This window comes from Mycetomoellerius zeteki, unplaced genomic scaffold, assembly GCF_001594055.1.
Source record: "Mycetomoellerius zeteki isolate Tzet28-1 unplaced genomic scaffold, Tzet1.0 scaffold297, whole genome shotgun sequence".
Taxonomy (NCBI): Eukaryota; Metazoa; Arthropoda; class Insecta; order Hymenoptera; family Formicidae; genus Mycetomoellerius; species Mycetomoellerius zeteki.
The window spans coordinates 22,420-36,378 of record NW_017257279.1 but is presented as its reverse complement, the minus strand read 5'-3'; the positions used below and the strand labels follow the sequence as shown (position 1 = coordinate 36,378).

The window sequence follows — 13,959 nt, the reverse complement described above, 5'->3', positions numbered from 1 at the left end:
TGTAGATTAACTTTAATCTCGGTTTAATATTCATTTTTTCAATAATTGTATCTTAATGCTTTTATGAATAATGCTGAATTATTTATGTAAAGAAAACACACACAGTTGCATATTTAAAAAATTATCCATTTTGCCTACATATATTTTTAACAGTCAAACAAATTTAAAAAAATTAGATAAATAGTTTCGATTCTAAATAAAAAAAAAGAGACACAAGAAGTAAGAGCGGTAGATCGTGGACTAGAAACTTTGGCAAATTAACATCCAGAATACTCCTCAGCATTAAGATATCCTCGGATTCATTGGGATAGCGAAGCTTCAGGTTGCCGGCGGCGATCAACACGGATTTAACTGCCCTCATGCCGTAATCATAATGATGCTGACTGCTGAGCTGCTCCGAACAGAGCTTGTAAGCGGTGACGATCTTCACGGCTAATGGTCTACCATTGTAGAAGCCGTAAGAATACAAGGTATTCTCCGCAATAAGAGCATAATCAGGCACCATCATTGCCACTGGTCGGAAGAGGGCCTTGAGATTGTCCGGCAGTTCGGTTCTACCGGCGTAACCCGGATTCATAGTAATGAATATAGCGCAGGTGGGATCGAGGTAGATCTCCGTGCCCTCGAAGATCATCTTCTCGGCGCCTGCGTTGATCGCGCATTGAATCGTCAGGATCTGCTGCGCAACGACCGACAAGACCTCCAGGTCGATCCGGTTGAATTCATCGAAGCAGGACCAGGCACCGCACGAAGCGAGGCCCTTGAAGAACTTGCCCAGCGCGATATAATCGAGACCCTCAGAACAGTTGAAGACGACGCACTGCTTGGCGACCGCCTTTGCTAGGTCCTTCGTAGTCTCCGTTTTTCCAGTACCGGCTGGTCCTTCGGGTGCGCCGCCCAGGTGAAGGCTCAAGGCGCCGAAAAGGGTGCGGTAGCATCGATCCGTCAGAGGGGTGATTACCAGGCGAGATGTATTGCCGAGGTATTCGCAGCCGTAGCGTATGTATGAATTTATCATGTACGCCCACATGTTGTCTTCCTACTCGAATAATTGCAGTAAATAATGCAGAATCGGAAGTAAAATGTTGAAAATAAAATGAATTAATTAATTTGGCAAATTACTAATACAATTGTAATTATAAACGCTATTTTGATTATATAGACTTAATAAATTTAATTAATTTACTAAATTTATTAAATTATACAATTAAAAAATAAAGTTAAGCAGTTCAGCAGAAAGATCATATTACAGTATCTTTTTCAAATTTATAAAAAAAAAGTAAAGTTTTCTCTGTATTACAAAAAATGCCAGAGAGCACATAAATGATCTATAAACGTTCTATAAATATTTTTTTTAATATTTCTATGTTCGGTAGATATATTAAAAACTATCAAATATTAATCTTATGTTCATAATACATTTGAGTAACTATAGATATTTATTGAATATGCATAAAATATTTTATATAATATTCTATAGAATATTCACATACAAATACACACCACGTATACTTTTATATATGTGAGGCTAATCTTGTTTTATGATAAAATAAATACATTGTGCATATACAGTTACATATATAGTTCATTATGAATATCTTGAGGAACGTTCTATGAATGGTTGTTTTATTATAAATATAAATTTCTAAATAGAGAATGTATATTCATATAGAATTTGATTTAAATATTCAGTAATTAAGAACATTTGCATTTTATAAAATTATTCATAGAATATTTTGTGCTATCTAGAAATAGTTAAAAAGATACGTTAAAATAACTTATTTGAAATTAAGTTTTGCAACGCAATTTAATAAATATAATTTTGATATTAATTAAACAGACGTACCAGCCAGTAGTACCTAAGCTGACACAGCCATCTGAAGTCAGTATTTTTTACAACTTGCTCCTTGTAAAGATCCGCGAGGACGTCCTTGCTGTGAACATTCAAAGTAACCAGCGCCTCTAAAAAACAAACAACAAACACTTCCCATCAATATACGGTGGAATCTCGATAATTCGAATCTCTATAGCTCGAAAACCTGTGTTAGACGAAAATTATGTTCATTCCCTTCCGCTCCGCAGCGGAAAATCTCTATAAATCAAAATAAAACTTACTTTTACTCGAATTATTTGTCAGATATTTAGATCTCGAATTTGTAATACTTGACAACATAATACTTGACAACGATTGTAATTATTTGATTAATCTGACCTATCCCCCAAAACATTTATTATATGTATGAAATAAATAATTCACTGTCAAAAATTGAATTTTTTAAAAGTCATTTAATCGCAAACTTATTAACTCTCGTACAGAGCCTCCATGAGTCGAATTTTCATATGCTAATCCTCTTTTACTAAAAAAAATTGGATAAGTCGAAACCTCTATGACTCGAAGATTTTAGCTCTTCTCTTGAGATTCGAGTTATCGAGATTAGATTGTATAAAATTAAAGATAGTCCAAAAAGTTTTAGAAGCACCACTTTAATTACGTACCCAACGTGATGCGATTCTGCTTCGAGAGAATTCCCCTGATCAGCAGAATAATGTCGTTGAGCTCTTCCTGGCATTGCGCCAAGTATCTCTCCAAACCAGCTACTCCCTTCAGCATGGCCTCCTCGACTTGTTGCGTCCAGTACGTCTGATCTACGCAAAGAACAGTCTGACCGGGCCATTCGAGGACCCAGGCTGTCCTCGCCTTCATGTGGTATGCCAGGATCGCTTGGTTTCTTCCGCATTTCTGCCTCGAGCTCGATCAGCCACTTCTCGACTTGTCCTCTAGCGATGGAAGTGGATATAATCTCTAATATAACAACCTCCTCGCCTTCCGTGGATCGCATCGCCAGCACCTCAAGGTCTTCGTTGAACCTCAGTCGAGCTATGCCCTCGAAGCATTTTTTCAGGTGCGGTTGCACGCTGAAGAATAATTTCATTCAATAAAAAACAGTCTTATCCTTCAAGTTCTTGAAATTAAACATCAATAAATTATGTTACTATTTAAATAAATTATTTATAATTACATGAACAATTTATTTAAATTGTATTTGTATTTTTTTTCTCAAAAAAAAAACATAATTAAGAGGAAGAATGATTATTCTCTCTTATTATTAGTAAAATTAAGATGTACAGATTAAGATATATTTAAAAAATAGAAATTTAAAAATATGAATAAGTATAAGATCAAATTTTACGAAATTAAAATTATACATTATTAATTTTATATGTAAAATTAGAAACTAAAGTTACTTTCTGCAGATTGTTATTATTACTATTATACATTTAATATGTTTGAATTTGAAATTTTATAAATGATTTACCGTGTCGGATCCTTCGTCTCGGAGAGAATCTCCAGCAGCTCGTCGTTGGAGAGGAAGAAGAACCTGGGGAAGAAGAGTCTCTTCTTCTCCAAATATTCATTCAGACCTTTTTGAATTAGTTCCAACAGTCCAAAGCTCTTTCTCAGACGCTCCAGCATCTTCTCGATCTCGACGATAGCGAGAACGTGCGGTTCGCTATAGACGTTCTTCATGATGTCCCGCCATATCTTGTCGACCTGCGCAAACTTCCTTCCTTCTTCCGGCATCTGCTGTTGGATATCCGGCGAGGTGAAAATTGGTTCCAAGTACATCCACGTACCCTGCACCTTCAGCCATTGGTCCAGAATATTCTCCAGCAGGTGTAATGTCTTCTCCCATTTGCTAAAATTAAAAAATTTCAATTTTGTAATAATATTAAATAATTATTATTATGCACAAATCACAAATGTGAAACTAATAAAACGCTAATTAATGAAATAAAATTAAATAAAGTAAATTGATTATGTAAACCAAGTATATTATTTATTAAATGAAATAAATTTAATTAATTAAATAATAACGTTAATTTTATCAGTTTGAAATTTATAACTTTATCAATTATAAATGTAATTCGTAATTTACCAAAATAATAATTAATATTTACAAATATTGAATTTATAATATACCGAAACAATAAATAAATAAAATGATATAAATAAATAAAATTGAAAATAAATTATAATGCAATAATAAAAATTATAAATAACAATATTTGTAGAGATAAGATATGACACAGATTATTACATTTAATATAAAGAAAATAATAATAAATTAATAAATAACAATAAATAAAAAACAATAATTTAGATAATAAAAAATATATTAAAATAAATTGAGGTCTGGAAATGTTAATTCGTTATTTTCAGCGTTAAGCTCTTCGTACAATTAATTCTTACATTATTCTAGCCTGAAAGGGTTTGATGTAGGGCGAATTTTTAATGGTCACCGCCTTTATGATGTGATCATCCAGCAGTAGCTGTATCTCGTCGACGCCGGCGATGACGAAGGTGCCGGTGTCCTTGTAAGGATTCACCGTGAAGGTCAGATCGATCCAGTCTCGATACATCTTGTCCATGCCTTTCTCCAGAGTGTCCTCTTTCGTGGCAGCTTCGGAGACGCCTTCGAATTGCGGGATGAAAGCGTCCAGACCCATAACCAGGACTTTTCCCAGTGTTAGATCGGCATCGAACTTGATCGGAATGCCCGCGATCGCCGAGATCTGATCCCAGTGCCGCGCTTTCATTCCGGGATTACCCAAAGTCATCACCGCTGGCATCCGATCCTTAAACTCCTCGATTCTCTCACGAACCGCAGCCGCTAGTTCACGCACATCCGGCTCCTGGAACGCCTTCTCCAACTTGTAGATCGTCCTACATTTGATTTTATCGTCAAAAAACCAAAATCACAAAGTGATACAAATGCGGCGTAATAATAATATAAATTACATCGTTGTTAAACAATTTTTATACCTAAATTAAATCAATTTGATGGTTATATAGCCAAATAATTATAGAAAAATACATATCATTACAGTAGAGTTTTCTAATAACACATAATAAAGTTTGACTAACTTTTTGTTTTTCAACAAGTAATGAGTGCATATATCTTATAAGGTTTTTTAAAAAATTGAATCACTTTTAATTTTTATAAACTCTGCTTTGAATTTCTTATACAAATAATAACGCAAATTTAACGTCATTAAATGTTTTTTTACAGTATATAAATTTATAGTATAAAAAGTAATGTGACGGTATGATGCTCTTTTTCTTGTTTATATACGATTTTAGTGACATATTAAAATAATGAAATTCATTGGCAATACTTAATGTTAAAAAGTTACACTGATTTACAAGGTTTCTGTTTCTCAACACCTGAATGATGATTTTTAAGTATTTTACTATGTAAAATAAAAGAAAGAAATTGTAAATTGTTTAAATTTGTAACCTTTTTATAATAAAATTCTTGATTTCTTAAAATCGATGATAAAACTTTTTTAATTTTATATTCTTTTTCAGCAGCTAAAAATTAATTAATAAGAATCATTCAGGTGTTGAAAAACAAAAACCTTGTAACACAGTGTAATTATTCTCATCCTTATCATCTATTCTAAAAAGTTTTCATATTTTTATTACAAAGTTTCGTTTTTTGTTTTGTTATAATTTTTCCTATATAACTTCGTAAATGAATATCGACCTGTAATATGTTCCTACGTCATTGTCAATCTCTTCGGGATTGTAAGAGCCGATTGTGCTGTTTATCCATTTGTCATATTTGGTCAAATACTCGCAGATGCTGTCGAAGAGCTTCTTGAACGGTTGCAAACGATCGGCAATCCGTTTTCGTAACGGATATTGCGTGATTTCCCAACTGAAGGCAACCTCCTCCTCGTTGAACTTGTCGATCTTGTCCATTGCCGTGATCAACCGATTTTCCAAATTTTGCGCTCTGCGCTGGTACCGATACACCTCCTCGATGTCGCCCCAGAATTGCATCTCTTCCACTTGCTTCACATACGAGTCCAGTTCCTCGACGAATTTCTGATATCTAACTGTAAAAAAAAACAAACTCTTTTTTAAAAGATTTATACGTAATGTTAACATAAAAAATAAAATCATTTTAGAAAAGACAAACACCAAAATAAATTAATTTTGAAAAACGCAAACACGAGCTATGTAAATACATGTAAATATAAAATATTTTCAACGAATTCATGAATTTTTTATTGAGTGTTGTTTTAAAAAATCAAATATTCAATTTAAAAAAATACGTGGTTGATATTTTTAAAAGAAAATTAATTTATTTCTATGTAACGAAATTCTACGAGTCTCAATTTAAATTATTAATAATACAATCATGTCCAAAATTATTACACTGAAAAAAATTATTACATTGAGAAAAAATGTACTGAATTTTAATCATATTTGTTTGAATGGTACTAGCTGAATATTTGTAAACATATATTTTTGGTACATTAATTTAATTCAGCAATAACATTTTCATTTGATATAAATATTTACCGTATTTATTTACCGTACGGTTTATTTACCGTAAGTAAACGGTTAAATTAATACTAACTAAACAACTATTTATTAAAATTTAATACATTTTTTTACGTAGGTATCTTACTAATTAGTTTTTCTAAGAAATTACGAATTATTATTTCTTTTAATAATTTCTTGGGATTAGTTAAGATGCGTACCTATTTTTCTGGAATTTATTGTGTAATTGTGTTTAAGCGCCATGTTAATAAAGTATACAGTTTAAAAAAATAAGATCAATATCGTAAATTGGTCTTCACAAGTCCTGATTTTAATCCGATTAAACAGTTAGGGAGTCATTTAAAAAATAAAATTCGTAATAAAAAATTCACTTCACACAAAACAAGATTTATAAATTATGAAAAAATTGGGTTGAATAATCCATTTACAGAAAACTAGTAGAGAGTTTACCAAAGAGAATTAAATTATAGAACAAAAAAGAAGTAATAAAATATTGAATATTAACAATTTATTAATGAACAAAGCTATTAACAAACTTTGTTGTATTTATTTGAATTTATATATACCAAAAGTTATGAAATATGAGGATTTCTAATTTTGAACATAGCTATATATACTTCAAGTAATTAAATTAATCAAGATTATTGTCGAGATCAGAGTATCATCAAGGGAATGATACCACCTTTCAGCGCATCTTGGTACTCCTGCGTCTTGTTTTCGACGATCACTCGGTTGTCCTCGAAGATCTGGGGCATTCTGTGATACCATTGGAAGGCCACGCTGTTGTTACTTATCTCGCTCTCCGTTAGCAGCCAGTAATCCGACAGGAACGCGATGTGCTCGATCACGTCCAGCAGTCTAAGCTCCAGGCTCTTTAGAGTAACGTCACTGGTAGTTCGGACGAAGTTGATGAGTTCCATCAGAACCGCGGTATTGGGAGGCGGGGTGAGGATTCGCTCGGATATAGCTTCATATTCCGCTATGGCACTGGATACAGATTAGTTTAAGAGAATAGAACGCCATATAATGTTTCGAGATAGAGAATCATAGGGGAAACTCAAATTAACTGTACACGGAATAACTCAAAAATTACCCCGCAATTAATTCCACATGCTAAATGCAAAAATGTTACGGTCTGTGCATGTTTCGTTATATAATAATCGTTGCATATAAAAAAAAATAATTTGTATACAAAATTCAAGTTTTGCATAATTATTATATAATCATTTATATAGTTGGAAAATTTGTATTAAATTTAACACATTTTGTGTCTTACACTCAAATTTTAACTTAACACAAAATAAATTGTTAGAAAATAAAAATAAATTACAAAAGAAATTATAACATAAAAAATATTAACACGATTTGTAAACAAATTGTAGAAGCATACTTTTTCAAATTAAAATTAACATTCATAATTTGTTAAGTTAATGCATTTTATTCATTCATCTTAAAATTTACGTTTCAAAATACATTATTTTTTGTTACTTATTTATCGTCTTACTCATAAATTGCATTATTTTAATACAAAAAGTGTTGAATATCAATTTAACAAGAAATATTCAAGTAACAGAATCACATAAAGAGAGAGAGAGAGTTAAATTAACAAGCAAATGTATTAAAAATTCAACACAAAAATTTTAACATGGACTGATATTAATACATGTACAAAATGTTTTCTACTATATGCTCCAATAAAATATGTGATCCTCTCAAAGTAATTATTATCTTTACAGGGAAAGCCACTATAGTGACGTTAATACATATTTTGAGGCAAGAAATGCAATAAAAAATAATGAATTATAACAAATCTTACTCAAAGAAAAGCTATAAGATCTTAAAAATAGACCCCTACTTTTAAATCAATTTTTAAATAATTTTGAAGTCCATGTTATACACAAATCTGCCAAAATATTAATTAAAAACTAACGAATTGCGAAAAATTAAAGGTAAAAATTAACAAAGATTTTTAATACATAATTTTAAAAAGTCTTAGATGCATTATATATATTTAATATTCACTTCTTCGCTGTATTTTGATATCGGTCGACAAGGCGCTGAATTAGTAGTCCTTTGAAATGCTCGACGTTCTCCACCACAGCCGTAACAAAGGGCGCGTGAGAAACTTCGAAGAATCCCGCGAAAACTGTCTTCTCGATATCGATCGGTATTCTTCCGACGAGATCGTGATAGAGTTTAATTTTCTTTTCGTACTCTTCCAGCTTCATCCTCTCATTTAGCAAGAAAGCCTCCGTTCGGCCGAGTTCCTCGTCGTTGTAGAGCTGCGCGAATCTACAAAAAAAACGGACGTTATCAAGCGATTTATCGCAGCCACCTGCGGCAATGGGATCGATAAGTACTTTCTCAGCTCTGCCATCTTCTGCTCTGGGATTATTCTTTCACGATCGATCAACTGATTTATCTGTCTCTTGAGCTCTTCCACGATGGTCTGCGATATCTGCGGCTGCGAAGCGTACAGAGATCTGTTTGTAATAATAATTTAAGAGAAAAACATTTTAACAATTCATGATTTATTATGTAAACATAAATGTATGTCATTTCATTGTTACACGATAAACCGTGAATTTATAAAATTTTGATTATTTTATATAAATAATAGTTATAACAATTATTACGTATAAATTTAAATTATTAATGATAATTTTTTATTATGTATACAGGAGATAGAAAATAATGTAAACATTTGAAAAATACGTCATCAACTTATTTTATTAATAAGAAGTTGACCTATAATTTGTTCTAACAGATTCTACCCTACAGATTCTATTCTTGCTGAATCAGTAGATGTCAGAAATTGCTTGAAAAGTATAGTAACTACAATCCCAGTAAACAGTAACATAACATCAATGTTACAATTTCACACTTAATTATATAAACATATATAATATAATACATATAATACGTAACAGTTATATTGTTAAGTGCGAAATTATAACATACATTTTATTTATAATATTATTCTTCTCTAACAGAACATCCTCTAATTATTTAAAAGATATTAGAGGAGGAAATTTGTTTCTCACTTTGCTCTTCAAAAGGATAAATAATATTTAAATCAGAAAATTGCATTGGGAAAAATGTTGAAATTTTGGGGAATACAGGGCAATTTTGAAAAATAAAGTAAAAAGTTTCCTCCTCCAGTATCATTATATAAACGATTGAAAGACATTCTACTAAAAGAATAGTGCAACGTTCCATTGATAACTATTCGAGCATTGAGTGACTGTTCCAACAAAAATAAAATGTGTATTAAAAGTAAATGAGCCAATTTTTTATTAATAAAGCAAGTAGTGAAATAAATTAGGTGTTTGTATTATTTTGTCTATCCCTTGTATGTGTAAACAATTATTGAAATTGAAAATAAATACATATATTCCAGATAGTTACGTAATAATGAATTAAAAGATAGAGACAGGAGAAATGATTTTATTTCGATTCTTATTTTATGATCAAAAGTTTTAGAACAGGAAGTCAGTTCTCCACTTGGTTCTTCATATTTTATGATGCGGAACCTTGAGAAATTCTTGAGGTCCTGCCCAATCAAGGTAGAGTTGTGTCTCTAATCTTTCAAAATTCCTCACGGCATCGCATATCGCCCTGAGAATGTCGCAAAGCGATTCCTTAAATTTATCGAAGGATGGTCGAAAAACGAGCTCCTTGGAGACCACGACGATGTTCACTTTAAAGCGGCAAGCTACGGGCTGTGGAGAAATACAAAAATTTGCATGACAATCAAGGTAAAGATAAGAGGGGGAATTCTAGAAAGTTATTTATCAATAATACTATTTGCAAAAATTACATAAAATCGAAGTCAAAGGCTTAAAATTGAAAAAGGGGAAAGTTATTATTATTGTTCTAAATACTATCCGCTAATAATCTACAGAAGATGCAAGATAGACAATATCTAAATTTCGCCATCGACTGTTATCCGTTGTTTATTTTTAAATCTTCAATTGATTGTCATAATATCTGGGTTACGCGCGCGATAGGGGCTCAAGGCGAACGAGCGGACGAGCCTTGAAAAGCCTTGATAAGCAGAAATTGATAGAAATTGTGTCTCGTAGCGTTCCAATAACGCGCGCGCGACAGCGGATAAGCGGAGGAAGGAAACGCCGAACGCGTGCGTGTTTCCTCGTCTGAAAATCATTTCGCGTCGATCGATCGCAAAGGCTGTTATATATATTCACCTTGCCGTTTACGACGTAATTAACGAAATCCCGCAGAGAGCGTTTGCAGATCTTTAAAAGCTGCTCTTCCATCACCTTGCCGGCACAATCGAAGAACCGTTTAAACTGCTTACGTCGCAGCGGGCTGGGCACCAAATTCTTTCTGTTATTCTGTAAAGGAACGATTAAAGAATCGAGGGACACTTTTCGCTTTTAAGGATGTACTACACGTCGTTATTATTTAGTAAAATTACAAAATTACAAAAAATTATATGTAACGATAAATAGTACAAAAAGGCAAATTTGAATCAAGCGCGAAAGGCGGCTCGCAAATAAAAAGTTCATATATAGAAAGATTAAAACAAAATCGATATTAAAAGTAGATAAAAGATTTCGAATATTTTGATATATCATCGCAGAATCATAACGTATGAATAATCCATTAATCTAAAGAGAGAATTACAAATTTTTCTATGCTGTATTTGTGAAAGTAACGCAAAAAGTTTGACAGCAATTTAGAACGTAATTCAAAAATTATTTCCTTAAAAAATGTTTTTAAAAAATAAGATATAAAATAAAAAAATTTTTTGAATTATAAAATTGTGTTCTTAAATATTAAATTTGATCTTGAACTCAATTAATAAAAGCCAGAGAGTATAAAAATCAAGCAAAATGAAGTTTCGCGTGATTCTTTTTTTAATGTAATGTGGCGATAATTAATGTTATTTCTTTTCCAATGCTTTACCACGAGAAATATCTCTTGAATCCCGCTATACCAGGCATTCTTCAAAATTCGCCGATTGGCGACGATCTGACGAGCGATTAGAGTGTGAAAATTCGCCAGATCCCAGCTTTCCTTGTGCACGACGACGTGCTCCAAATTGATCAGCCGAAATAGACTGAAAGAATTGACGTTATTCAATAGAACAAGTCACGACGGCGCAAATCAAGCGTGTCCATAATTTCGATCGATACCTGTAATCGCGAGCCCACTGCTCCAGAGTCATTCGCATGCATGGATTTATCAAATACAGATCGGTATGCAGAATTTCGCGGCAGTGCTCTATAACCTGCTTCCGTGAGTCCGATAGAATATACCGCTCGTCCTTTTGAATCATGTCGAACTGCAACGCGATCGGCACAATTAAATCACCGATAACAAGAACTCCGATCTCTAGTCTGCATTTCGCAGTTTACAAAACAAGCATCGAGCCAATGAAATAAAATAAATCAACGTTCACAATACACTTTTGTTACTATAATAGTTATCTACATATGAATCGGTGATTTCAGTAACTCCATAAGTAAAAAAATCTACTTTTTGGAGGATTGAAAAAGGTTCTAATTTTTAAAACTGTAATAAAAATAATTAAAAGTTGTAAAAATATGTAAAAATCGCCTTATTATCTCACATATTAAGTGAATGGAACATATCACTTTTAAAATCTATTTCCCAAAAGAATTAAAAATGAAATATTGAAAATATTAAAAATATTGACTTATGTCGTTTCTTAAGAAGATGAGCATTTTCATATGTATGACACAAGGCTTTTTAATTAGGAAATTCTGTAAATGTAATGACAGCCTTCTAAAAACGTTACAAAATAACAGGTCGTATAAATGAACGACGTTATAATAAAGTAAACGTTATTTAGCTTTATTGTTGAAAAATATATGTACAAAAAAAGTAAACTTATAACATTAAATTTCAATATGCTGTTCAATATAAATATTTCATTAATGAGTGTATTTTTACGGTCTAACATAAGGAGTCTTAAGTCACCATATTGTTTCTCACTCTAAATTATAGTAAACTTGACATCTAGGAAAGAAATACTTGATTAATGTAGTTTTTGAAGAAAATTGTGTATCTACCTGATTCTGAATCCCCTAATATCTCAATTTGGACAAAAATTGACTTACAAAATTTCTGAAGTAATCGATTCATTGTACGTTGAGATAGAAAATCTTACCACTGAATATTTGAAATTTAAAATTTTCAGTCCAATTTAAATGTCTATTTTTAATAAATTTAAGCCTTAATATTTCACATTGAAATATTATTCGATATTTTTCTTCTACTTCAGAATCTCTCTTGTCGATAAAATATTAAGCTTATCTTCAGTTACCTCCGATCTGATTTTATTCTTAAATTGATATAGAAGTCTCATTTATAATTCGATCTTTCTTCCGATGGCCAACCTGTGATGGATGTTCCTCGGAAGGATCCGCGAGCGCGAACTCGACGATAGCCTTCTTCATGTTCTTTGTAAAGTCCTTCTTGATCTCGAGGATCAGATCACCGGCAAAATCGGGAAATTTCTCCCGTAGACTGCCGGGAACCAGCTCGAGTATCGCCTCGACGAAGACGTCCTCGATGCTCACCGTATGAATTGTATCGACTCCGTTGCAAATGTAATAATAATATCTATTGACGTCTTTATCGTCGCTCAAATCCACATCTTTCTCCAGCAGCTCTGGTTTCACTATCAAACCCACCATAAATCTAATCGCAAGGATCGAGATTCATTTAAAGCTTCGAACTTCTTTCAAGAGAATAATATAATAATTAATTAATTATTATTATTATCTTAATTCGCATTATTAATAACATAAACGTTTCACTTTATATTGAGTAATCAGTTTAACATTCATCTCTTAATATATTCATATATTAAAAATTTTCTTATAATTTAATTCTTATTTCATTTTTAATTAATTTTATAATTTTATTAAATTAATATAGTTAGGTAAATTTATATAAATTAAATAATTCAATTTAATTATATTTATGTTGCATGTATCACATGTTTAAATCTGCCGTTATACTTGAAAACTTAATTTAATTACTGCTTTAACTTTGATTGTACCGAATAAATATTCGGAATTATTTGGACATGCAAGTTTCGGATTTGCTTTTTGTACCTGCGAAACTTCTCCTCGCGAAGACGTTTCGTTGTATGAGGTGCGCCATGCAATTTTTGTATCTTTCCTTTCCTCTTACATCTTTTAGGACTTATCAAGTCCGACGGCAGAGAAAACAACGGTTCCACTTTCGTGTCGAGGATCTTCGGTATCCAAATCGCATCCTCGGATTCGCACCTTCGTGCCTTCGTTTTCTCCGAACGAGATGAAACTTCCATAATCAATCGCAATTATGACAATTAATGTCACAATGCGACATTTAACAGAATTCTAATATATCTCTGGAAAATATACAATATAATACCACTGTTCGAAATTTCAAGCAATTTAATTCATACACGACCTTTCTAAAATAAAATATTTTAAAATTGTTACGAATATTAATTAAATCCCGAGTGACAAAGCGCGAAATTACATTAAATTATAAACACGCAGATATATATATTTAAAATAGAATATTTGTAAAATGCAACTAAATAATTATTTCATATA

The 13,959-nt window shown here is 32.0% G+C and overlaps 1 protein-coding gene across 1 annotated transcript in view; it reads right to left on the bottom strand.

Moving 5' to 3' along the window:
- The window catches only part of Dhc36C (Dynein heavy chain at 36C), a 42,656-nt gene that overhangs the window by 27,559 nt on the left and 1,138 nt on the right, over positions 1-13,959 (bottom strand). Inside the window, 16 exon segments of the mRNA XM_018450760.1 lie at positions 215-1,039; positions 1,847-1,962; positions 2,497-2,729; positions 2,731-2,916; positions 3,318-3,698; positions 4,253-4,726; positions 5,550-5,904; positions 7,038-7,342; positions 8,378-8,647; positions 8,716-8,819; positions 9,889-10,077; positions 10,564-10,713; positions 11,288-11,441; positions 11,518-11,735; positions 12,745-13,048; positions 13,468-13,748. Coding sequence (XP_018306262.1) covers positions 215-1,039; positions 1,847-1,962; positions 2,497-2,729; positions 2,731-2,916; positions 3,318-3,698; positions 4,253-4,726; positions 5,550-5,904; positions 7,038-7,342; positions 8,378-8,647; positions 8,716-8,819; positions 9,889-10,077; positions 10,564-10,713; positions 11,288-11,441; positions 11,518-11,735; positions 12,745-13,048; positions 13,468-13,685 — 4,482 coding nt within the window. The 5' untranslated portion in view covers positions 13,686-13,748.